The sequence below is a fragment of the Aspergillus brasiliensis genome, assembly GCF_001889945.1.
Source record: "Aspergillus brasiliensis CBS 101740 unplaced genomic scaffold ASPBRscaffold_4, whole genome shotgun sequence".
NCBI lineage: Eukaryota > Fungi > Ascomycota > Eurotiomycetes > Eurotiales > Aspergillaceae > Aspergillus > Aspergillus brasiliensis.
The window spans coordinates 1102247-1125492 of record NW_027137445.1 but is presented as its reverse complement, the minus strand read 5'-3'; the positions used below and the strand labels follow the sequence as shown (position 1 = coordinate 1125492).

General features: G+C 50.9%; 9 protein-coding genes across 9 annotated transcripts; 6 read left to right on the top strand and 3 right to left on the bottom strand.

Moving 5' to 3' along the window:
- Positions 1–806: 806 nt before the first annotated feature.
- On the top strand, positions 807–3038 carry ASPBRDRAFT_121426 (aromatic amino acid ammonia-lyase; the record flags this gene model as incomplete). Its single annotated transcript, XM_067617428.1, has 3 exons — positions 807–925; positions 1006–1106; positions 1159–3038. 3 exons carry the CDS (start codon positions 807–809, stop codon positions 3036–3038), a joined length of 2100 nt encoding a protein of 699 aa, XP_067480698.1.
- A 990-nt stretch (positions 3039–4028) lies between these two features.
- On the top strand, positions 4029–6244 carry ASPBRDRAFT_122413 (high affinity methionine permease; the record flags this gene model as incomplete). The annotated part of the gene is made up of 9 exons (XM_067617511.1): positions 4029–4287; positions 4364–4603; positions 4659–4754; positions 4808–4883; positions 4930–5116; positions 5171–5439; positions 5495–5631; positions 5682–5934; positions 6010–6244. The coding sequence occupies 9 exons, from the start codon at positions 4029–4031 to the stop codon at positions 6242–6244; spliced, it is 1752 nt and encodes a 583-aa protein (XP_067480697.1).
- Positions 6245–7019: 775 nt separating this feature from the next.
- ASPBRDRAFT_670916 (putative C6 transcription factor) lies at positions 7020–9532 on the top strand (the record flags this gene model as incomplete). The annotated part of the gene is made up of 6 exons (XM_067628840.1): positions 7020–7062; positions 7169–7598; positions 7656–8073; positions 8127–8738; positions 8789–8880; positions 8940–9532. 6 exons carry the CDS (start codon positions 7020–7022, stop codon positions 9283–9285), a joined length of 1941 nt encoding a protein of 646 aa, XP_067480696.1. The 3' UTR covers positions 9286–9532.
- Positions 9533–9632: 100 nt separating this feature from the next.
- Positions 9633–11440, bottom strand: ASPBRDRAFT_149057 (UPF0075 domain protein). Its single transcript, XM_067619300.1, has 3 exons — positions 11216–11440; positions 11071–11145; positions 9633–11007 (listed from the first exon to the last, which is right to left on the bottom strand). The coding sequence occupies exons 1-3, from the start codon at positions 11294–11296 to the stop codon at positions 9841–9843; spliced, it is 1323 nt and encodes a 440-aa protein (XP_067480695.1). The 5' UTR covers positions 11297–11440; the 3' UTR covers positions 9633–9840.
- A 614-nt stretch (positions 11441–12054) lies between these two features.
- ASPBRDRAFT_120969 (putative MFS sugar transporter) lies at positions 12055–14085 on the top strand (the record flags this gene model as incomplete). The annotated part of the gene is made up of 8 exons (XM_067617396.1): positions 12055–12448; positions 12511–12600; positions 12670–13079; positions 13144–13335; positions 13387–13481; positions 13549–13705; positions 13763–13823; positions 13892–14085. 8 exons carry the CDS (start codon positions 12055–12057, stop codon positions 14083–14085), a joined length of 1593 nt encoding a protein of 530 aa, XP_067480694.1.
- Positions 14086–14592: 507 nt separating this feature from the next.
- Positions 14593–17004, bottom strand: ASPBRDRAFT_149051 (amino acid permease). The gene is made up of 7 exons (XM_067619299.1): positions 16718–17004; positions 16283–16657; positions 16030–16231; positions 15941–15982; positions 15740–15888; positions 15222–15686; positions 14593–15167 (listed from the first exon to the last, which is right to left on the bottom strand). Exons 2-7 carry the CDS (start codon positions 16639–16641, stop codon positions 14705–14707), a joined length of 1680 nt encoding a protein of 559 aa, XP_067480693.1. The 5' UTR covers positions 16642–16657; positions 16718–17004; the 3' UTR covers positions 14593–14704.
- Positions 17005–17054: 50 nt separating this feature from the next.
- dbp4 (RNA-dependent ATPase HCA4) lies at positions 17055–19824 on the bottom strand. The gene has a single exon (XM_067628456.1). It carries the CDS (start codon positions 19744–19746, stop codon positions 17338–17340), a length of 2409 nt encoding a protein of 802 aa, XP_067480692.1. The 5' UTR covers positions 19747–19824; the 3' UTR covers positions 17055–17337.
- Positions 19825–20013: 189 nt separating this feature from the next.
- ASPBRDRAFT_28681 (uncharacterized protein) lies at positions 20014–20792 on the top strand (the record flags this gene model as incomplete). The annotated part of the gene is made up of 3 exons (XM_067622544.1): positions 20014–20076; positions 20133–20176; positions 20261–20792. 3 exons carry the CDS (start codon positions 20014–20016, stop codon positions 20790–20792), a joined length of 639 nt encoding a protein of 212 aa, XP_067480691.1.
- Positions 20793–21196: 404 nt separating this feature from the next.
- ASPBRDRAFT_149044 (FAD synthase) lies at positions 21197–22820 on the top strand. Its single transcript, XM_067619298.1, has one exon. The coding sequence runs from the start codon at positions 21538–21540 to the stop codon at positions 22423–22425; it is 888 nt and encodes a 295-aa protein (XP_067480690.1). The 5' UTR covers positions 21197–21537; the 3' UTR covers positions 22426–22820.
- The last annotated feature ends 426 nt before the right edge of the window (positions 22821–23246 follow it).

Below are 23246 nucleotides of genomic sequence, written 5' to 3'. Positions count from 1 at the left end.
GGGCTGCAGAAGGGGGTATTCTCCATGCCTGCGCTTCTCTCGTCATTGGATTTCTCCAGTGCTTTGTCATCCGCGCGCATCTTCCGAACGATTTGGCTATGCGATGCATACATTGTTCCCTCTTTTCTTTAACCGATAACATGTTGAGGCCATTGAATACACCGGCTGATTTGTTTCTGATGAGCGAGCAGTGTTCTTCCATTAACATGAATGCGAGATGGCCTCTAAGCGAAGCTACCGAGATCCAGGGACCGTGCGCACTCCGGGCCCAACTATCCATGTCGCGTCTATATCATAGGCTAGAAAACCCTGGAGGTCCAGTCTTTGTCTGTCTCGAGCACTTCTGCAGACTGGCGCTGGCCGACTTGCAGGGATACAGCCAACACCACACTGCCACGCGCGTTCGAGTCCCTCCTTACTACGATTCGTTCCTACAGGCCGGAGATATGTTGCCGATCCGTGACGAATATATATCCACGTTTTTAGCTATCCACTGAGTTATGTTACTACTTATCACAACTTGTTATTAGTTGACTCGCCATTGTATGATGGCCTTGTGGTCATTGCACTGTTCAGTGGATTAGACGCGCACAACAGCACTGGAATGTTTCTGTGGGGAGCTCCCTGAGGTAAAGGTAATGGGAAACCCCTTCCATAATATGGAGTCGACGTGTTCCATCTGACGTGTAACCCTGCAATAGTATATAGTCAAGCGCTGGCCCAACTTTCTAGAGTTATTCAACGCATCCTTGGTATCGCTCTGAATACTATTGACATTCCATGGATGTGCAAAGTGTCTGGAAAAAATGAATACTCTGCTTATCCACCATTGGACCGCCTTCAACAACGCCCTCTCCTCCAACGATATTGGGCGCGACCTGGATGGCAAGACTTTGGACTTGGCCACCGTCGTGGCTGGTGCACGGTAGGCCATTGCCTATTATTACGCTCGCATAGAGCTGCACAAAGTTGGTAGCTGTGGTTGCGCTGCTAACTCGCTGCTAGATATGGAAAACGCGTGTCGCTTTCGCAAAGCACCCGCAAGCAAGTGCAGCGGTCGGAAGTGGTGTTGAAAGAGAGATTGGAGGATGGGGAGCTAATCTACGGTTAGCCCTTGCTTCTCCGTTGCACCAGTTGATAGATATTCACATGCGACAGGTGTCAATACGGGGTTCGGCGGTAGTGCTGACACAACAACCGATGCCGTTAACAAGCTGCAAGAGAATCTACTACAGATGCTTCAGGCCGGTGTCAAGTTAGATGGGTCAAGCCCGGTCATTGCAAACAAGCAGAATGATAACATCCTTCCCCTGGACGACCCAACCTCCGCGACCATCATGCCGGAATCTTGGACCAGAGCAACCATGATTATCCGGTTGAACTGTCTTGCTTCAGGGTCGTCCGGCATTCGGCAGTCCGTCTTGGACGTGCTGCTCCAGATGATAGAGCAACATATCACACCTCGAGTTCCGCTGAGGGGCAGTATATCTGCCTCGGGTGATCTCAGTCCATTATCATACATCGGCGGAGCGATGCAAGGGCATCCATCTATCCACGTTTGGAAGCGTGACCGAAACTCCGATTGTCAAGTGAAAGGGGCCGATGTCGCCCTCAGGGAGAGTTCAATTCCGTTTGTCAGCCTGGATGCGAAAGAAGGCCTGGCGATCGTGAACGGAACGGCGACCTCTGCAGCCGTAGGCGGCCTGGCTTTGCATGAAACCCTCGGCCTTGCTGCTTTGAGTCAGATATTGGCGGCAATGAGTGTCGAAGCTTTGCACGGTACTAACGAAAGCTTCGATCCATTCTTTGCAAGGGTTCGCCCTCACCCCGGACAAACAACGGCTGCCAATAATTTGTATAAGTTCCTTTCCGACTCGAAACTGCTTAATGATGGAGGCGCAATCGGACCGGGAAGTCTACGACAAGATCGGTACTCGATTCGCACATCTGCGCAATGGATGGGTCCACTTCTTGAAGACCTGGAACTGGCATATCAGCAGATTTCCGTGGAGCTAAATTCGGTAACGGACAACCCTCTTATTGACACGAGTGGTGACCATGCTCGTGTCCTACACGGTGGCAATTTCCAGGCGAAGTCGGTTACGAGCGCCATGGAGAAGGCAAGGCAGGCCATTCAGTCGATGGGTCGTATGCTTTATGCACAATGCACGGAGCTGATTGATCCATCCAAGAATAATGGTTTACCTCCTAATTTGTCTGCCGACGAGCCCAGCGTGTCCTTCACGTTCAAGGGTGTAGATATCATGATCGCTGCGCTACAGTCGGAGCTAGGATTTCTCGCAAATCCTATTGGGAACCATGTCCAGACAGCCGAAATGGGAAACCAGGCATTGAACTCGCTCGCATTGATATCGAGTCGCTACACGTTGGACGCGGTTACTGTCTTGTCGCAAATGGTAGCTGCCCATCTCGTGGCTGTATGCCAGGCTCTCGACCTCCGTGTGATCAACATTCAGTTCATGCGAATTCTAGAAAAGGAATTCATGGAGATATTCAACGATAGCTTCAAAGTCCACGCTTTGCCCAGCGAGAATCTCCCGACCCTCTCCACGGAAGCCTGGAACTCATTTGCCAAGCAAGTGGAACAGCTACAGTCCGTCGACTCCTGCAGTCGATTCCACGAAGCCGCTCGCGCCATCCTTCCCATTTTCATTACGGTATTACCACAAGATACTGCCTCCCCGGGCGTCATCCAATCTTGGATTGACCGTCTAGGCTCCCAGGCGGCCGATACGTATCGCAAGACGCGCGAGGCATATTGTAAGAGTCCAGATGCCACCCCTTACCTTGGGGAGGCGTCGCGGAAGATGTATACCTATGTCCGACAGAACTTAAAGCTTCCCTTCATAGACGAAGGCACACTCTGGCGCCCAAGCGGCTCAGCCAAGTCACCGGACACCGAAGCGACGCCACCGCCCCTCCCTACGATGGGCGACGTGGTTGGCATCGCGTATGATGCCATTCGTCGCGGGTCTTTGTATATGGTAGCGATGGAATGTATCCGGGATGCGGAATAAGATGTGGTAAAGTGCCCTTGCTGCTTGGCCAAGTAGGCAATATGCACATCGGGGAGAAGCAATGCTGAAATTTGTCGGCGGATGACTAGAGTATACGAGTGCATCCTGCGACGATTGGCGGTAGTAGTTGCTTGTTTTCCGGTCTATCTAGTTCACCATGTCATATTATCATAGAACTTAGACCATCATTACGAATCTTCCATTCACAACCAGCTTTATCTGCGCAACAGTAGGTTGCATGGTATAATGGGGAGCGATGGTTGGCTACTATCTTTGAACTGGCAACATAAGCCTAGTGGCTTCCCCATCGCTCGTTACGAGAAACCTGGACAAAGAGCATGAGATATTTGCTATCATGCCGATCGGATCAGACTAATGCAACCTGACAGACGCCAACCGGCAAGGAATCAGTCTAGATGGCAGCATCTGGCCAGATTTAGTGGCTGCACCGGGGGGGCCGGGGCGGATGCTGTCATCACTGCCGGCAATCGTGCAATCGCTCTCCTCTCTTCGCCCTCCATCTTCTCCTCCCTCGGAACAACTTGACATCAGCTCTTGGAATAGCATACTATTCACATTTGCCATGGTGCACTCCCTCTCCGGCTGAGATTAAGGTCTGGCAACCTGCAACCGTGGTTCGTTGTAACCTCAACTGAGCCAAGATTTCAATGGCAGATATAGTTCTCACCCACTCAATGTCAGGCACATACTTTCTGACCAACGACAACAACCGAGATACATTCTACTAATCTTGCCTCTTCTTCCCCGCAACTCGGAAGCTAATCAAGCACCTCATCCAGCTTATCATGTCATCTTAAACCCAAACATGCAGGATAACTGCCGGCACGAATCACGCCATTGCATCCCGCAATGAGCATCGTGCAGGTACCACCTCGGCCTTTCAGATCCCTATATTAGAGCTGCATGGTATCTCTAGAACATGGATATTAGAGATTGCGGATTAAACCTTCCGGCATACATCCCTGCACAATGGGTTTCTTACCCTTCACTACGAAAGCAGAGGAAGCGGGCGCGACCTCGGAGCAGGCCAGCGATACCGCCAGCGTCATTGAGGATGGAAATCTCCAATATACTGTCGATGCGGGCGCCAACTCCTCCAAGCGCACGTACCAGGAGGCGAGTGGTGCCCCGATCGAGTCTAAATCGCCTCTGGGATACTCGGTAGGTGCGGTGACGGTTATCTTCTTGAACTTGAGTAAGATGATTGGAACGGGTGTTTTTTCGACTCGTGAGTACTTCTACAATACTTCACAATGCGGTTCATGGTTGTCGGTGACGATCAATGCTAACTGCTGCGTATCAAGCATCCACTGTTCTCGAGGGCGCCGGATCTGTCGGCCTGAGTCTCTTCTACTGGGTCATCGGTTTCTTTATGGCGGCGAGCATGCTGTCCGTGTATATGGAATTCGTGTCATATTTCCCCAGCCGATCTGGATCGGAGGTGGTATATCTGGAGCAGGCGTATCCGAGGCCGAAATACTTCTTTCCGACTGTGTTTGCGATGCAGACTGTGCTGTTTTCATTCAGTAGCAGCAATGCTGTTGGTATGACGCCCAGATCGCGCCGATAGATGTACAGAGCTAATGTTGTTGACTGCAGTACTGGCGCAATATCTGTTCAAGCTTGCGGATGCGGATTCGACTCCATGGAAGGAAAAGGGTGTTGCGGTGGCGGCATATACTGTATCTGTGCTGAGTATGTTCTGCCCGAGATGATTCTAGATACTGGACGGGACTGATTTATGCCAGTGCTGGCTTTCAACACGAAATGGTCTCTTCGAGTGGCCAATGCTATCGGTGTCGTCAAGCTGGTCACTTTGATCTTGTATGTGTACTCCGCATCTCTGGTTGATTGGAATCTGACGAAGCAGTATTGGTATCGCTGGATTCGTCGTCCTGGGAGGCCATACCCCAGTGAAGGACCCCCTGGTCAACTTCCGTGATGCTTTTTCAGGGACCTCTGGCGCAACTGTGTACGGGGCAACGAACGCCTTGGTCAAAGTGATGTTTTCGTATGCTGGATACGAAAATGCTTGTAACGTCGTCAATGAAGTTAAGGTAGGCTCGCCTCCTCCAACTCTGCTGTTACTGCACTAATACGCTATATAACAGGATCCTGTCAAGACACTTCGCTGGAGTGCTCCTGTTGCCCTCTTCATGACAGCTGTTCTCTACATCCTCGCCAACATTGCCTACTTTTCTGCTGCGAGCAAAGAGGAAATTCTAAACTCGGATGTCACAGCAGCGAGCCTCTTCTTCGAGAAGGTCTTTGGCACATCGGGAGCATCTAGGGCTCTGAATGTTCTAGTCTGTCTCAGCGCGCTAGGCAACCTTCTTGCCGTGTTGATCGGTCAGTCCCGTATGCTGCGGGAATGCGGACGGTATGCTCTATTCCACCATCTCTGCCACGGCCGTTCTAATATGCGTCTGGTACAGACAAGGTGTTCTTCCCTTCACGGCTTTCTGGACCTCGACTCGTCCCTTTGGAACGCCTCTAGGACCCTACTTCCTCAAATGGGCACTCACGGTTATCATGATTATCGCACCCCCGGCCGGAGATGCCTTCAACTTCAGTACGTACATGCCCTGTTATGCTTTCGCACATATCTAATTTGTGCAATAGTCGTCGACTTGAGCATCTACCCCGGTAACGCTTTCAACTTTCTCCTGGCAATGGGTATCCTCATCACTCGACACCGGCGCCAGCGACTCAACTTTCCTCCATCCGGCTACAGAGCCTGGACTATATCCGTCTACTTTGCCATTCTCTCGAGTCTGTATATGCTCGTTGCGCCGTGGTATCCCCCGAGCACCGGAGCAGATGGCGGAGATGTGAGCTTCTGGTATGCGACGTACTGTGTTGTGGGAATTGCAATGTGAGTCACCGTTTGATATCCTCTGTACTTTTGTCCCTCTTGAGCAGCAGAACTAATGATATATGGCTTAAATAGTATCGCCGCTTGCGGAGTATACTATTACCTCTGGATCAAGGTATTCCCCCGGATAGGCGGGTACGAGCTTCGTCAGACAATTATCCATGTGGGGGGTGACGCGACTGCACATAAGTTGGTCAGAGTACCGAAGTCGCAGGTGGAAGAATGGGATCGGGAGCATGATGCTTCAGGGAGGGTAAGGAGGAGACTCCATACTACTGAAATTGTAACGAAGACGGAGGAGACAGCTTAAGCAGGAAAGGGTGCATGGCATTATATAGAATTGTGCACACGAAGAATGTTCTTGTTCGAGCCAATTATCAACTTGTGCTGATGTATACGTTATTAAAACCAGTTCACTTATAGAGACAGTATTGTAATAGTTGATCTAGTTTGTAGCTACTGATGAATAGCAAGAGTTATTGGGGACTCGTATCCAGCCATCACATTATGTATCATGAGCTGCCTTATCCTGCGTTCGTCTTTTGTATGGTTCGAAGAGTTGCAAATTACCAATTCTCGTAAAGCGTAGAGCTTTGGCGAAATGCATACTTCGACGTTAGGATGCTGCGTGTCAGACTTCAGAGAAGGAATGTTCCGGTACGGTGAAGCACTGTTGGCTATCCGTCTTCTCCTGATTCGTGTCCATTTTTCGTGACCTAACCAACAGACTGAAAGGTCCGGTTATCCATATGAGGAAGAATACAACACAGCGACGCCTCTTATCACTTCTATTCTCTGGGGTACTCTGTATCATAGTTGTAACTGTAGAGCACGTGATCTCGATACTAAGTCAGGACTCGATTAGTAATGGCAGATTTGCCTTTGGGTTTCCTAGCTACTTACGGGGTAGTTCGTAAAACGAAACTCCGGGGCGTCCCTAGTGAACGGCTCCGCTCTCCAATCCTACCACCGCCCTTTCCCCGAGTTAGCTGCACCCTTACGTCCGCTTTATGCATTTCGCCAAAGCTCTACGCTTTACCTGAAATACCACGCTCTACGCGAATGAAAAGTTATCTAATGGCTGAATGTCGCAGAAACCGCGAAAGCTTCAGCGCGTCTCTATGGCCTGTAGGTTCCCCAACGTTCGATTTGTTTGTTCTATGATTTGGCGCCCCGAAACCCGGGGCTGCCGGGCATGATGCCTGCATTTGTGCTAAGTACCAACCTAACGCAGGCGACTTTTGCAATAGACGCAGCATTAAATGTAGCCAAAGCGAGGATCCCCTAGGACGTTGTCAAAACTGTTTGGACTTCGATGTGCCGTGCACCTTTGACCGTCCTGCAAAACGCCGAGGCGTCAAGGCTGCCACTCGGGCGAGTGGTCGCGATCCTCAGTTTGTAAGAGCCTCCGTCAATCATACTAATAATCCTACGGCGGCAGCGACTGCAAGTGTTAGAAGAGCCTCCGGCTCCTCGACCTCTCGCAGTCCGCACCGCGCATCGATCTCCGCTGATCCCTGGTCTACCTTTAACCATGGCTGGTCAGCAGCCGAGGGAGATGACGATAATGGACTGCTGCACAATTCTTGGAAAGCATTTGCAATTGCTTGTGACCGGCAAATAAGAAAATTAGTCCAGGTTTATTTCGAGATCGTCTACCCAATGTATGATGTGTCCCCGTAATCCTCGCTGGTTGCATTGACTGAACATGTGCTCACTAGATTTCCCTTGTTTCACATGCCGTCATTCATAGAGCAAGTCAACAGCAAGAAGCATCTTTGCAATCAAGGACTCTTTGCCTCTACGATGGCTGCCTGCTCTCTGGTCGCCGGTCGCGCACGTGATGGTGCGTTGTACTCGAATCGGTGGGATCGAGAAGAGCTTATAGATCCACCCTCCGAAACTTTTTTCACGGCTGCTCGGGACTCGATTCCTCGGGACCTTGCCACAGCCCAAGGGATTCATTATATGCGGGCGTGTGCCTTACTGGCTATCGCCAGCATTCAAAACGGCCAGATCAAAGATATGCAGAAGTATTCTGGCTTATACCATACCTTGACTTCGATGGATGGCCTCTATGACGAAAAGCTCTGGCCAAAGGACTTGCGTCCAGTTGAGACGGAGGAGCGCCGGCGTCTTGTACGGAATATATCCCTTTTATCGGTTTATTCCCTTACTTACTATGACGCTAGTTCTGGTCCATCTATACGCTCGACATCTATTCGACCATTGTATGGGGTGGCGTTATTCGATATCGTGAAGCTCATTCTTTAGTGAGATATCCTAGCGAATTGGACGACGAATTTATCACAGACCGCGGCTATGGCGTGCCGTCCGTCTCCCCGGGATTCAATTCGCTTCTCACAAGTAACGTAACTGTCGTCTCCCGCCAGCCTACGCCCTGGCTGCGTGGTTGGAACTTCACCACGGACCTTTACCGCATTCTTGAGCATATAGTCGATTGCAATCGACGCCGCTTCTCTTCGGCCAACGGAACGACACCAGTTTGGTCACTTTTTAATTCTTCCTCCATGTCAGAGCCGGCTGTCATGGATCGGGTCCTCGCTATGTACTCTGCTCTTCCGTCACAGTTTCGGGAAACGCCGCCCACTACAGGAGACATGTCCAAGGATGTATTCGGGTTCCAGGCAGCCAACATTCAGGCCACGCTACAACTCCTTCGGATGGTGCTTTTGTCGACCGAGGAAATTGGGGTGGAGCGGAAATGCGATGTAGCGGGTGAACTGCTGAGCGTTTTTCGGAATGTGCCCATCGAGTACTTGAAAGCTATCAGCTCGCCTTTGGTATGTGCAAATTTCTATACTTGTCTGATATGTGTACTGACAAGTCCCAGCTCCACCACCTCGGCGGAATTGGCTACATTCTTGGCTCGGTCATGGAAGGGAATTTGTCGCAAGTATCTTACATGCGAGCTCGCACATTACTGTACGATACCTTTATCTGGTGGTAGCCTCTTGAATCCCAGCTAATATATCTGCATACAGGCTTGAAATGGCAGATCTCTTAGAGCGTCTTGAAATGGGGTTACATCGTGCCTCCGGTGCCGGCGAACGACTGCGGTCTCAGGTCGATCGAATAGACGGCTACATGCGTACCTCACTTCTCCTGGACTTCACTTCTTCAAGTGACGTGACGCAAGTCATTGACGCAAATCCCGAACTTGCTGTCACGTCAGCGTATACACAGGACACCCACCCCGTCGCAGCCTCCACTGATGCTGGTCTCGACCAGATGTCCGAATTTCAGCTGCCACCAGAACTCCTCTCAGATTGGCCATGGTCGTTGGATTCTCACAATGCCGAGGGATTTCTGCCTCTAGCGTTCGAATAATTCTATTTATTGATTCGAAAATGGTATGTGATCTGCATCCACAACAAATAGGCGCAACATGAATGCGCCTGTACTTGATTATCTACTATGCAATCTATTTGCAGACAGTATGATTGTAAGATAAGGTTTGAGACAAATACAGTCTGTCCCAGATGATTTACCCGTTGGGCTTCAAACTCTTCAATAAATATTCTAGGCTCACACCTCGATTCATGACATTTCAGTTCCATGTAAACCCTCTCAGCGTTTATGGTACAAAGCATTCGATCACTTCGTTGATGCTGGTGCTTGAAATTGACTCCTCTACGGTGGAAGCGGAACTTATCCTAGATAGGAAAAAGCAGGTCATGGGTGCTCTGGGCCAAAGCTCTGGTCTCTTCGAGACGGGCAACAGACCTGAAGGGCTCTGCTATCCTGATTGTAGGTTCGACGTCCTCTACTGCAGTATTCATTAATCCTAAATATATACATGAACTCCCCAGTTACAATGCGCCTATCCAATCCCATGCAAAGAAGTGCAGTGATATCAGGTGATATCTCTCAAGAAACTTCCATTTACCACTTATTGTTGAAAACCTTGCCATTGACATAGTTGACCAGCTCCTTCACCGGGGAGAGATGATCGCGACCCGCACCAAAGAGCATCCCTTGGCGCATGACCTTGCGGTAATTCTTTCCCGGAGACACCTTTCCAAGAACGTATTCTTGACGAGTTTCGACCCGTGTGGGAACAGGAATGGAGCGGCCCACCACGGCCTCCATACCCTGCCAGGCGAAGGTGATAGCCTCCTTAGCCCCCGCGGGGATACCGGCCTCATCCAGCATCATAATTCGGGTGTTGGGATATGCCTTTTGGATAAATGCCGTGATGTTCGGGTTATAAGCGCCGCCGCCGCACATGAAGATCTCGGCAATCTCGAGATCTTTCGGGGCATAACGGCGGTAGTGGTCTACAATCGCCTGGGCCGTCACACGGGTGACCGTAGCGACCACATCATCCGGGCTCAGACCCTTTGCCTCCGCCTTTGTAATAAATTCATGCGCGATGGTGTCACGGAAAACCTCGCGGCCCGTAGTTTTAGGCGGGTCCAGCGCAAAGTACGGGTGGCGCAGGAAGTCGTCGACGAGCTCCTGGTCGACGGTACCACGCGCACCCATCTCGCCATCTTTGTCATACTCACGTTCGCCGTTGGTGTAATGACGGACCACGGCATCGATAAAGACATTGCCCGGGCCGGTATCAAAGTCGTAGCATTCGTCAACGCCACCGTGGCTGTCCGGCGGGATGAAGCACACGTTAGCGATGCCGCCGATGTTTTGGCACGCACGCAACTTCGTCGGGTGGTGTAGAACGAGCGCGTCAAAGAATGCAATCAGCGGAGCGCCCTGGCGTCCCGCCGCTTGGTCGCTCACACGAAAGTCCGTCACGGAGGTGATCCCGGTGCGCGATGCCAGGAATGAGCCCTCGGCCATTGTGAGTGCGCTGCGAGTCTCGCCTGGCTCGGGCATGGAAAGCAACCAGATTGTCTGGCCGTGGGAGCCTAACACGTCGATGGAGTTGATATCGACGTCGTAGTCCTTGCAGAACTGGTGCACTGCCGACGCAAACGTCTCGCCTAGGATGACGTTCACTTCGGACAACTCGGACGGAGAGGTTTGATTATGCAGGATCATGTTCATCACGCGCTTCTTGATCACGGGCTCTAGAGGGATTTCTCCATACTGGACCAATGTCAGTTGTGTGTATTCTGTGTGAAAATGGTAAGATAAGAAATCTTTCTTTACCTTCAAGAGCTCAAAGTGCATCGCCGATTCTGGAGTCTCCTGACGGAAGTGACAGAGGGCACAATCGATGCCATCCTTCATTATTCATTGTAAGTTTTCATCATTTTTATTTTCTTAATGAGAATGAGCAAGCTAAAGCACTCACCATCGATGTGCCGCTGTTCAAACCAAGGACGGTCAGATCCAAGGCTGGGGCGCCAGTGCCGTTTACCATATCCGGAGTCATACTTGATTTGTATGCACGGGAAGGTCAAATGATTCTATCTGGTGTGTTATGTTATGTAGAGAGTCGTGAGCGAAGACGTGGTTGTAATTAAGAAGAGCCAGAGTCCCATTGCTGACCAAATGATGGCGAAAACACCTGCCCGCGTGGTATGCATGGTATAATATGTGGTATAGAGTCAGTTGATCTCCATCCTCTCCAGCCTTAACGCCAAAACTGCTAAATGGCTCGGCTAAATGGGAAAACGGCAACACGCTTATTTTCCTCGCCACTGTTCAGGCCGAGGGAAAGCCGAGGCTGACGAGACAGCTTTAAACTTTAGCATCATCTTCTATGTCACAGCTACGTGCTTAAATTAAAGTTAGATATGATTCATCCCCGCGGTTCTCCAGGATTTCCTCCCCGGTATATGTTTATCTGGAGTTGATCTCCATCCAACCGGCTGAACAGGAAAACAGCCACACGCTTATTTCTTCCTCTCCGCGCCATTACGTACCATCAGGCCGAGTGAATGCCGAGGCCGTATAGATATAGACTTACCAAACTTTAGCATCTTCTGATAACACGGCTACGCGCTTAAATGAAAGTCTAAACATTACTCACCCCGCAACTTCTCCAGGATTTCCTCTCCATTCGGAATCTACTAGCGGGGGGCGAATATCGTTCACTTTTATGTATATATAGGAGAGTCATGAACCCCCGATAAGTTGTGATGGAGGACATAGGGGCGAAGCGAACAATTACAAGACAGACAAGACAACATGGGCTATACGACACTGTGGAAGCGGCTCTCGCCGCGGCAGTTGAACATCACCATCCATGTGTTCTCCCTCATTTCCATCTTCTTCGAAGGCTATGACCAAGGTGTCATGGGCGGCGTCAATTCCGCGCCCAGATACGTGACCGAGGTCGGCATTGGGAAGCCGGATGGCACGGTGACCGATACCACACACCAGGGTGGCATTGTCAGTGTGTATTATCTCGGTGCCATCTTTGGCTGCTTTGCTGGAGGATGGTTGGCGGACCGAATTGGTCGCATCAACGGCCTGCTGGCGGGTGCGTTGTTTGCCTTGGTCGGCGGCGCTTTACAGGCGGCCTCGCAGAGTTCCGACTTTATGATTTGTGCTCGTGTGGTGACGGGCATTGGTACTGGAGGTAAGCTTTATACAGTATCTATCTGACTTTATTTACTTGGTTGCTGACTGGTGTTTTTGCAGCTTTGACTGGCATCACCCCGGTCTTGGTGTCGGAAACCTCTTCGGCAGATCATCGTGGTGGGTTCCTGGGATACGTCTTTATTGCCAACTGTAAGCAGTTATCCGGAGGACCTTTCATTTGGGATTCAGTAGTGAGTTAATTGCTAATACCTTCTACAGATCTCGGTATATCAGTTGCATACTGGATCTCCTTTGGCCTTTCCTTCATCAACAATGGATACTCCGACGTGCGATGGAGGTTCTTACTGGCCTTTCAATGCTTCCCCGCCCTGATCCTCGCCTGCTTCATCAAGATGCTGCCGGATAGTCCCCGGTATCTGGCGTCCGTGGGTCGGAACAAAGAGGCGCATGAGCTATTGCTGCATATTCGCAAGCACCGGGCCAGTCCCGAGGAAATTGATCGGGAATACTTGGAGATCATCACATTGGCCGAGGAAAGCCAGCGCAGCTCACCCATCCAATTCGTCAAGATCTTGTTCGGAAGGGGAAGCAAGCGGCATCCGAATTTGGGCAGACGAGCTTGGCTGTGTGTCTGGCTGCAGATCATGGCCTCCTGGACAGGTATTACGGTAGGTATCCATATTCCCGGTTAGAATTTCTTGAAGATTATAACGCTAATCTTGATGGATACAGGCTGTCACTGCATATTCGCCAGTTCTCTTGCACCAGGCTGGATACAGCTCCATCAAGCAGAACGGCCTCGCAGGGGGACTCAACACGGTGGGCATCATTGGTACGATCATCAGTGCCCATATCGTCGATCGTCTAGGTCGTCGTGTCTGTCTTATGGGTGGTGCAGGAATACTATTTGCTGTGAATGTTATCGTATGTCAATCCTTACAATGTCTCTTTTTTCCTCTACTAACTGAATACCAGGCTGGAGCGGTCTACGAGGCTTCAATGCAGAATCCCGGCAAGGCTGCGCAGTTTGCTCCTGCGGCTATTACCATGTTATTCTTGTTCAATATTGGGTTAGTTGATCCTTTCTTTCAGATATCTATCATGTCTTCTTGAAACTAATCTGACGTCTTCTACTAGTTACGCTGCTACATGGGGTACCGTCGCATTCTTAGTACCCACGGAGATATTCCCCTCTGATCTACGAGCCCAAGGCAATGGCTTCGGTATCACTGGGTGGGCAATTGGTGTGGGGATGACCACTTTGGTTAATCCGGTTATGTTTGGTGTCATGAAGGTACGTTCCTCAAGTCTCAGATCATCCTGGTTGTAGATGAAACTAACAGCTGTCCAGAGCCGAACCTACTTCCTCTTCGCCGCCCTGAACCTAATCTGGATCCCGATAGTTTACCTCTGTAAGTTCTCCACTTACTATAATAACATTGAAAGAGGAACCAGAAAAGCTAATAAAATGGTTATATAGTCTACCCCGAAACCCGCGGTCGCTCCCTGGAATCCATCGAAGCCCTCTTCTCCACCCCGAGTCCCTTCTACTGGAAGATGGAGCAGGCGTATCGTCTGCACGGGGATGTCTTACTGGAACATGGAATCAGTGAAGGAGACAAGAATAATAAGTTGTCATCGTTTGAGAAACCTGAGGAGCAGATGATTGCTTGATTCAATTCTCTGGTTCCATCATCACCATCACCACCACTCACCAAGGATAAAGATATATATTATATATCATACCAAAGACACGAGACATCAGATCAAAAGAACTATAAAGCGCCGTCGAAGTGTTTACATTGTGGGGGATTTATTCATGTACAGTATAATGGGAATTTGTAAATAGTTTGAAACGAATCAGATGATGAATCAAGAAAGAAGTATTATGAGACTACAAAATGCGGGTTCTTATAGTAGTCGTCAATAGAATGTATGTTGTAGTTTCTACAGTGGTAAGTAGTGTATCTACTATAGTAATGTATGGTAATGATGTTGAGCGAAATGGATTAGTTAGTTGATTAATTATAGTAAACTAACTAACTATTTAGATATTTAGTATGAGTGTAGATCGACTACTTTGTCTACCTAGGGAGTAGGGATATAATAATCATATAGTTATCAACTCGACACTACTAAAGGAGCTTCGAAGTTCGGTCTCTTACGTGTGAAGTTCACAATCTGCATACAATGTCATAATAATCATTACTATTAAGGAGGACCTATAATATCTCGCATCCCATCCTCCTCCATATCTACCAAGATGTTCAGAGATTTATAAGGAGGAAGGAAATCACAAAAACAACCACATCCCCACCCTCTTCACCTTCCCGACCACCCCCTTCTCACTCCATCCCCCATCGCCTTCCTCGCCTTCCACCACGTTATCTTCCTCTACTTCCCTCCCCCCAACAACCTCCAGGTTCCACCGATCTGTAACCAAATCCATAACCTCCAGCTTCACCAACTTCGTCCTCTTCCATAGCTTCCACACCAAAAACATCACCAACATAATGGGTAATTCGATATAGTACGACACGAAATCCACGGGCTTGAAATGCGGGCTAAAGCACGACCACCCCTGCACAAGAATCAGGATGATATTCAGTCCGATGGCGAGAACTGGTCCCACGGGATACGTCCAGTTCTTGTAGGGCAGGAGATGTTCCAGATTCTGCTTGCGGATTGCGGCGCGGAAGCGGAGGGAGGCCAGGCCGATGAAGGTCCAGGAGAGTTGGTTGGAGACGCCGACGATGCTGTTATGATTGGTCAGTATTAGGTTTACACTATGGATGGACGCAATGGCTTACTTCTGCAGCCACGACCACAGCTGGCCGGCGCCAATGTAGCTCGCTCCGAAGCAGAGTCCACTGATGACAGAGGTGCCGAGAACCGCTACCCAGGGGACTTGGAATCGGTTGAGGTGGCCGAAGAAGCGAGGCGCGTACCCATCTACGGCGAGGGTGTAAAGAAGACGGGAGCCGGCGAAGAGGGCGTGGTTCGCAGCGGAGATGACGCTGGTCATGATCACGGCGTTGATGAAGCTGCCGGCGACGGCGCTGCCAGCTTCGACGAAGACGATGGTGAAGGGACTTGTAGCGGTGTTTTCGGACGATAGGTTCGGGTAGTTGTAGGGGACGTCAAGGCCGATGAGGACGATAGAGACGATGTAGAAGAGGACGATGCGCCAGAAGACGTTGCGGACGACTCGGGGGAGGTTTTTGGCGGGGTCTTTGGTTTCACCGGCGGTGATGGCGATGGATTCAGTGCCGCCGCTGTGTTTGTTAGCATGGAAGCTGTTGAATGAGGTAGGGAAAGGTCAACGTACTAGGCGAAAGAGGCTGTGACGAAGACAGAGGCGAAGCCGCCAATGCCGCCGACAAAGGGAGCTTCGCCGGTGTAGAAGTACTTGTTTCCAATGTATTTGTGTTGGGTGTTTGCGCCGCAGTTAACGACGATGCCGAGGATAATGAAGATCTGGCGGTCTCATTAGTGAGTGACAAGAGGTCATAGAGGTAAAAGTACATACGATGATGGTCACCACCTTGAGAAGACTGAGCCAGTACTCAACCTAGAGATTGTTAGAATTCAATCACCCATCAGATAGTTGCAACCAACCTCGCCATAAACCTTGACCGACAGCATATTGAGCACAATAACCACAACCAAAAAGATCAAGCTTATCGCCCATCCGGGAAAGTTGTCCGTCCAATACTCCAGCAGCAACTGAAGCGCAATAATATCCGACGCAGTCGACACCGCATCATTGAACCAGTAGTTCCAGGTAAGAGCAAAGCCCAGAGCATCATCAACAAAGCGACTAATCATCATATCAGCATGCCATCAGTCTCAATCCGTGCGTGATACTCACCCAGCAAAAGTACAGAATGAACCCGCAACAGGGATAAATGCAGCCATCTCACCCAGCGACAACATCGTGATGAACACAATGATACCGCAGATGGTATATGAGATCAGCATCGAGGCCGGTCCGCCGGTGGCCAGCGCCTTGCCGGTTCCCAGGAACAGACCCGTACCGATGGTACCGCCGATGGCGATCATCTGCACCTGGCGGGGAGAGAGCTTGCGGGCCAGTTTATCCGCATTGATATATGGAGCCTCCGGCTCCAGATAATCTGCTGCTAAGGTGCTGGGGTCCTTGGCATTCCGCTCACCTATGGGCTCACCAGGAGCCATAGGGCGTTGCTTTTCGATGTCGTGAACACCCATAGTGGTGGTCTAGACACTAAGAGGGCCATATTAGCTGGGTCCTGCATCGAGAGATCGGATGTAGGCCGAAACTCACCGACGATGTGATCCAGTCAGTGTCGGCCTTATAGTTGGGGTCTTCCCGAATAGGAAAGTGTTGGAGACTGGGCGAGAGACACCACGTGATCCACAGCGGAGATGCCCAGCAGTCAAACTAGTTGATCGATCCAGTCCGGAGTACTCTGTAGATGCTAGTAGATACTAGCAGTGATGTGTCTGCACTGCACGCATGAAAAGGAAGAGCGCATCCCGCCGAACGACACTCATGGTCGCATGTCATCTTTGACGCTGAAAATTTGCACTTTAGCGGATGGCGTGCTCGATTGGTGTTACGTACAGCAAATAGAAGGACGAGAGAATCCTTGGGGGATGAAGTGACATTTTGCCGATTGCCGCCTGGGGCTCCCCACCTGCTCGGCTAACTTTAAGCATACTACTTTAGACGCAGCGTTCACTACTATCTATACGTTCAATAAGAGAAAAAGAAGGGAAATAAGGAAAAGTCCCAAGGACAATTGTATCATGCTATGTACATGGCTATCCGGCCGGAATCTCATAAACTTTTGACACTCTCCGCTGATGAACAATGAAAGAAACTGAGACAGAAAGGGATATATCCACCAAAGACGCAATGTATACTCTTCGTCAACTCCAGAATCACCCCAGCAAACCCGCGGCCAGCGACTCCAGATCTTCCAGAGTCTCGATCTGCCCCGGTGCTTTGCCGGCCGGTTGAGACTTCTTGGCCTTCTTGGGCTGGGGCTCCTCGCTCGCTTCGTCTGCAAAGGAAACCCGCGCCTTCTTGCTGGGCCGGAGTACCTCCTCATCTTCGTCCGAGGCGAGCCCGCCCTCCTTGTACGGAATCTGGACCAGATCCCCTCCTTCTTCCTCCATCGCAAGAAGCTCGCGCTCGCGGGCCTTGCGCTTCTCCTTCTTCTCGCGCCGCTTCTGCTTGGCGACTTCCTTGTCCTCCAGATCCGCTTGCCGAGTGCGCTCCGCCTCCTCCGCCAGGAACTTGGCCTGCTGATCCTTGGCGTCGCCCTTGGCCTTGAACTGTTCTTCGTCCTCCATTTCGTATAGCTCGTGAGCATTGCCCTCATCATCGTAGATAAGCTTCGTACCCTTGCCCTTGAACTTGAGAAGCTTCTTCTTCGACTTGAGCAGCTTCTCGCGGCGTTTGGAGTCAATAACCAGGGCATCCTTGCCATCGAGATGCACCACCTTGGGTCCCTTCTTCTCCGTTCCGTCCTCCGCATTCTCCTCGTCCTCCGAGCTAGATCCCGCGCCACCCAGATCCTTGTCACCGGCCTCGTAGCGACGCTTGACGGACAGGAAGTCGTCATCCTCATCCGCATCCGCAGTAGCCTGGTTCGTCTCCACCATCGTGCCATCGTCATTGATAAGCTTGTGGTAGTGATCGGCCAAAACGTCCTGGTTCCGACGCTCGAACATGCGGTCATACTTCGTCCGCACCTGCGTCTCATCCTTCTTGGTCTTCTTCTTCTCGCCCTCTTCGTCAGATTCGTCGTCGCTGGACAAGTATGCCGCAGCACGGGGCGCATTCTTCCGCTCCTTGGTATCATCTCCCTTGATGAACTTGATGCGGGGTGCACCAGGAAGACCCAAGCTGCCCGCAAACTCATCCAGCTTCAGCTCCTTGATGTTGAAGATCTCCTTATCCTTTTGGACGTAAATCGACTTGGCGTAAGAAATAAAAGCCTTCTGGCCCAGATACTTCAACTCAGGATCCTTGAAGCACATGTTCTGCAGCTGATCCTTGATGCTCTGTTGCTTGTTGGCCTTGACGTTGATGCGCTCGACCTGAACCTTCTTCTGCTCAAGACGCTTCAACATGCCCTTCTCCTCGCTAGGGTCCAGGAAGAGCACGGCACGACCATCGCGCTCGTATCTTGCGGTCCGACCGACACGGTGAATGTAGGTATCGGCGTCTTCAGGGCAGTCAAGTTGGATAACCCAGTCGACGGCGGGGAAATCCAGACCACGCGCAGCAACGTCAGTAGCGAACAGAACCGCATGCTGTGCCGACGAGAACTTGGTTGTAATATCGAGGCGACCACCCTGTTTCTGTCGGCCGTGGAGGTGCATCAACGGGATACCGGGCTGCATGTGTCGGAAAGATTCGTAGACAAAGCGCACCTGCTTTCCTGACGAAAGGAACACGATCGTCTTAGACTTCAAGTTGCTTCGAATGAAACTCCAGAGAACATCGAGTTTCTGTGGAAGGGGTGTAACGACGTAGTGCTGCTGAAGCTTTGACGGCGTCGCGGAGGCGGCCGTCTCATGAACAGCCACATATTCGGGATCCTGCAAGCTCAGTCGAGCCAAGTCCGATACCTTCTTCGTCTGTGTAGCACTGAAAAGTAGCGTCTGGCGCTCCTTCGGAAGATGACCGATAATGGCGTCCACTGTCTTCTGGAAACCCATATCCAAGATGCGATCCGCCTCATCCAACACGAGCATCTGCAGGTTGTGTGTCTCGAAGAAAGAAGTCTGATCCAAGTGCTGCAGCATGCGACCAGGCGTACACACCAGGATATTCATCCGTCCCAGTCTCTCCTGCTCCTCCCGCAGACTCTTCCCACCGATAACCAGACCGGCGGAGAACGTATGATAGCGACCGACTTTGCGGAGGACTTCGAAGATCTGAATCGCGAGTTCGCGGGTAGGGGACAGAACCAGAGCACCCAATCCATCGTGCTCTGACCACTGCTTGCGATATAGGTTTTCCAGGATGGGAATCAGGAAGGCCAGCGTTTTGCCGCTTCCCGTCTTTGCGGCACCCAGAATATCGCGGCCCTTGAGCGCATGGCTGATCGCACGGGACTGAATATCGGTCAACGTCTTGTAGTGGGACGAGGCAAGTCCGGACGCGGTGGGTTCAGACAAGGGCAGATCGGTGAATTGTTCGATGGATTCCTTGACGTCCAGATCTTCGACCTTCTTAATGAGAGAGTTCAAATCTTCTTGAACACGCTTGCGCTTCAGGTTACCGCCGCGCTGTGGCTTCGAGTGTTTGCCATTGCGGGAACCGTTGATCGGAGCCATGATGGGCTCGTCCAGATAAAATGTTCCACGAGAATGAGCACCGACGAAGGAATAGCAGACAAATGAATCTGGACTCGTTGCTGGGGAGAATCTCGAAGAAAGGCGCGGGCGGTGAAGCAACTTTTTTCTCTTCGGAGTTTAACCTCGCGGGTTCCTGCTGACTCATCGCCGCGATAAGGCGGCGCTTATCGCCGTGTGCCTTGAAGCAGGCATGCGACAGTCCCGACCCGGCGAATTCCTTCATATTACTCCATATTATCTGTCACCATGGCTGCCGAAGAGCAAGATGCTTTGGACGCGCTTGAGCGCGAGGCCTCTGATTTCGTCAAAGTATGCCGCCCTGGCCTAACATACACTATAGTGACACCAAAGCTAATTCCTGACAGGATGCAGAAATTGACCGCATTCGGAAGGCGTTCTCCTTAGACGCGTGAGTTATCGACATCCTACTATGCATTTATTGCCTGCTGCTATATATCTTATGGAGAGGCTAATGGACGGATTATAATACTAGTTACGCGGTTCTCGATCTTCAACCAGGTGTCACCGAATCAGACATTAAAGTCCAGTACCGCAAAAAGTCCCTTCTCATCCACCCTGATAAGACGAAGAACCCTGCCGCCCCCGATGCCTTTGATCGCCTCAAGAAAGCGCACACGGCACTTATGGACGAAAAGTCACGCACATACCTAGACGAATGCATCGCTGACGCTCGACGACTTTTGATCCGCGAACACAAATACTCGTTAGACTCGGAGGAGCTGAAGACAGACGAATTCAAGAAAGAATGGCGCCAGAAGACGGTGCAGGTGCTGTTAGAGGAAGAGGCGCGGCGACGAAGACAGGCCAAGGCCAAGCTTCAAGAAGAAGGTCGGGAGAGGCGCAAGGAAGAGGAAGAATTGGAGGCGCGGAAGCGGAAACGGGACCAGGAGAAAGCGTGGGAAGATACTCGTGAGGAGCGCATAGGCAGCTGGCGGGATTGGCAGAAGGGAGTGAAGAAAGACGGAGACAAGAAGAAGAAAAAGAAGATGAAGGTATTGGGATGATGCTGGGCAGTGCCTGTCATTTTGCATGTAAGACTTGCAGGGGTAGTATCAGTATTAGATGAACTTGGTCAACAGGCGTTGAGCGAATGATATATTTGGACCTGGGACGGACCGGTGATCATCACATCACCATGATTATACTATTGCTGTTATTATTACTACTTCTTTGCTTCCTTGTGCGTACCATTGAGTATTCGTAGCCTGTTGCACCTACTGTGTCAACAACAGTACCATTACCATCATCCATGGCAGTTGACCTCCAATAAACTCTGCTGTTTACTTGCTTTCGAGCAGATAATGTCAAGCCCCGATAAGAAAGGCGGTCAGGCCAGATGCGGGGCAGAAAGAACATTCCAGCGCGTTTTATTATCTTCCCCTCCATCGCTCGGCTTCATGTTGGCCTCCTCCGCAAACATCCGTTGTCGGACTTGAGCTGACATTGAACGTGTGTGCTTTGCTGTATCGCATCCCTATACGGCTGTCGCTCTTATCTTTAGCTTCTCGTCCGATTAGAAAGACATAAACCTCTCGTTGCGACCAAGATCCGACAAATAACCTCAGAACCGCACAGCCGGCTGACATCAATTTCCCCACGAGTCATCGCATCCACTACATACCCTAGCTACTAACTAACTAGTACTACGCCAACTACCTACCTCAACCTCACCCTTTCCTCCCCTCCCTCTTATCTCACCCATATATATACATATACACCGGCCTACTCCCACCACGACAATCTGTTAAAATGACCGACTCAATACCCAATGGCCCCGTCGCCGCACCACCAGCAGCCACCTCCAACAACAACCCCACCATATCAACAACAACCACAACATCACCACCTCAATTTCCACCACCAACCACCCCCTCTCTATCCTCCATAATCGCCCACTGCCACTCCAAAATCCACTCCTTCCTCTCCGAATCTCACCCTCCAGAGTCGCTCCTCTCCACCGTGCAACACCAAACCCGCATTTCCCTGGACGTCATCTCTTCCGCCCTGCACCGCTACCCCCTCTCGGAACTCTCCCTCTCCTACAATGGCGGCAAAGACTGTCTCGTGCTTCTCGTCCTCTTCCTCGCCAGCCTCCACCCGCACCCCGCCCCCGAAGACGGCGGCCTAACCTCCATCCCCGCCATCTACGCCCTCCCGCCGGACCCCTTTCCAGACGTCGAGGAATTCGTGCAATGGTCCGCCCGCGCATACCATCTCAACGTGCTCAAATATACGACGGACCCGCCACGCTCGACAATGAAATCTACCTTTGAAGATTATCTCTTCGTGAACCCGGGGGTGAAGGCGATCTTTGTGGGCACGAGACGCACGGATCCGCATGGCGCTAAATTGACGCATTTCGATCGGACGGATAGCGGGTGGCCGGATTTTGTGCGCGTGCATCCCGTGATTGATTGGCATTATGCGGAGATTTGGGCTTTCATTCGTCATTTGGGTCTCCGGTATTGCTCGCTATATGATCGGGGGTATACGAGTCTGGGTGGGACCGCAGATACTCATCCGAATCCGAAATTGAAGGTGGAGGTGGATGGCGCTGGGGAGGAGGTACCTGCGCGGCAGTATAAGCCTGCCTATGAGCTGACGGAGGATTTGGAGGAGCGGTTGGGTCGCAATTGATTGTTTGGGTCGGTCTCGGTATTGATATTGGCCATTGTTTGGGTCAAGGTCACTCATGGTCGCCTCCATGCTCCTTTCTCCATGTATAGATCCCTTTTAGAGTCAGATCCACGTGTACTCTTTTGCTTCCCCTCCTATATTGATGTCTCTCCCCCGCATGTCACCCCTGAGCGATTCACTCCCTTCCTTCCTCTTGTCTCGCCATTACTATCCCATAGATGCATACACTAGGTGCATGGCTTCAACTTGGTTTGGTTTACCTTGATTGCCATGATGATTGACTCGCAATTGCATATTGCTTTTCATTGGCAAACTGTAGACTGCGCCGATAACTTGATGCAAAGAGATAAACATGCATGGCTAGGCAAATGCAAAAGTACCACTTTTGTCCCTCCAACCTGTGAACTCCTTCTCGCCGTAAACCTTGGCCTCCAGGGTCCAGCGGTAACAGATACAGACCTTTAAATCGGCATCACTCTGCGAAATGTAGAATCACTGGTGTCATCAAGAAATCAACCACAGATGACAAAATCCATACAACATACAAAAGCTCGAAACCAGCACAAAACTTCGAAATGGGCAAGAGTCGAAAAAGGAGAACAAAACATGTGTCAATGATCCATGCACCTTTTGTAAGAAATGTGAGCATTGAGGGATAGCTGGGCAGCCCTGTTGCGTTCGGAAAGGATGCTTCATGGAAGGGCAAAAAGGCGACCCGTACAAATACCAAAGGTCACTCCTGAGAGTAGCAACACTTGGTGCTTGTAGGAAATATTGGAAGGGGAGAGGATGCATGCGTAAGGAGGCCTTGGAGCACCTGT

Coding starts and splice junctions, on each gene's coding strand:
- dbp4 (XM_067628456.1), bottom strand. CDS start 19,746: ATGGCTCCGATCAACGGTTCCCGCAATGGCAAACACTCGAAGCCACAG.
- ASPBRDRAFT_149044 (XM_067619298.1), top strand. CDS start 21,538: ATGACCGACTCAATACCCAATGGCCCCGTCGCCGCACCACCAGCAGCC.
- ASPBRDRAFT_149057 (XM_067619300.1), bottom strand. CDS start 11,296: ATGACTCCGGATATGGTAAACGGCACTGGCGCCCCAGCCTTGGATCTG. Junction 11,146..11,215: donor TGAACAGCGGCACATCGATG/GTGAGTGCTTTA, acceptor TGAATAATGAAG/GATGGCATCGATTGTGCCCT. Junction 11,008..11,070: donor TGCACTTTGAGCTCTTGAAG/GTAAAGAAAGAT, acceptor ACATTGGTCCAG/TATGGAGAAATCCCTCTAGA.
- ASPBRDRAFT_149051 (XM_067619299.1), bottom strand. CDS start 16,641: ATGGGTGTTCACGACATCGAAAAGCAACGCCCTATGGCTCCTGGTGAG. Junction 15,983..16,029: donor CGGTCAAGGTTTATGGCGAG/GTTGGTTGCAAC, acceptor AACAATCTCTAG/GTTGAGTACTGGCTCAGTCT. Junction 15,168..15,221: donor CTGTGGTCGTGGCTGCAGAA/GTAAGCCATTGC, acceptor CAATCATAACAG/CATCGTCGGCGTCTCCAACC.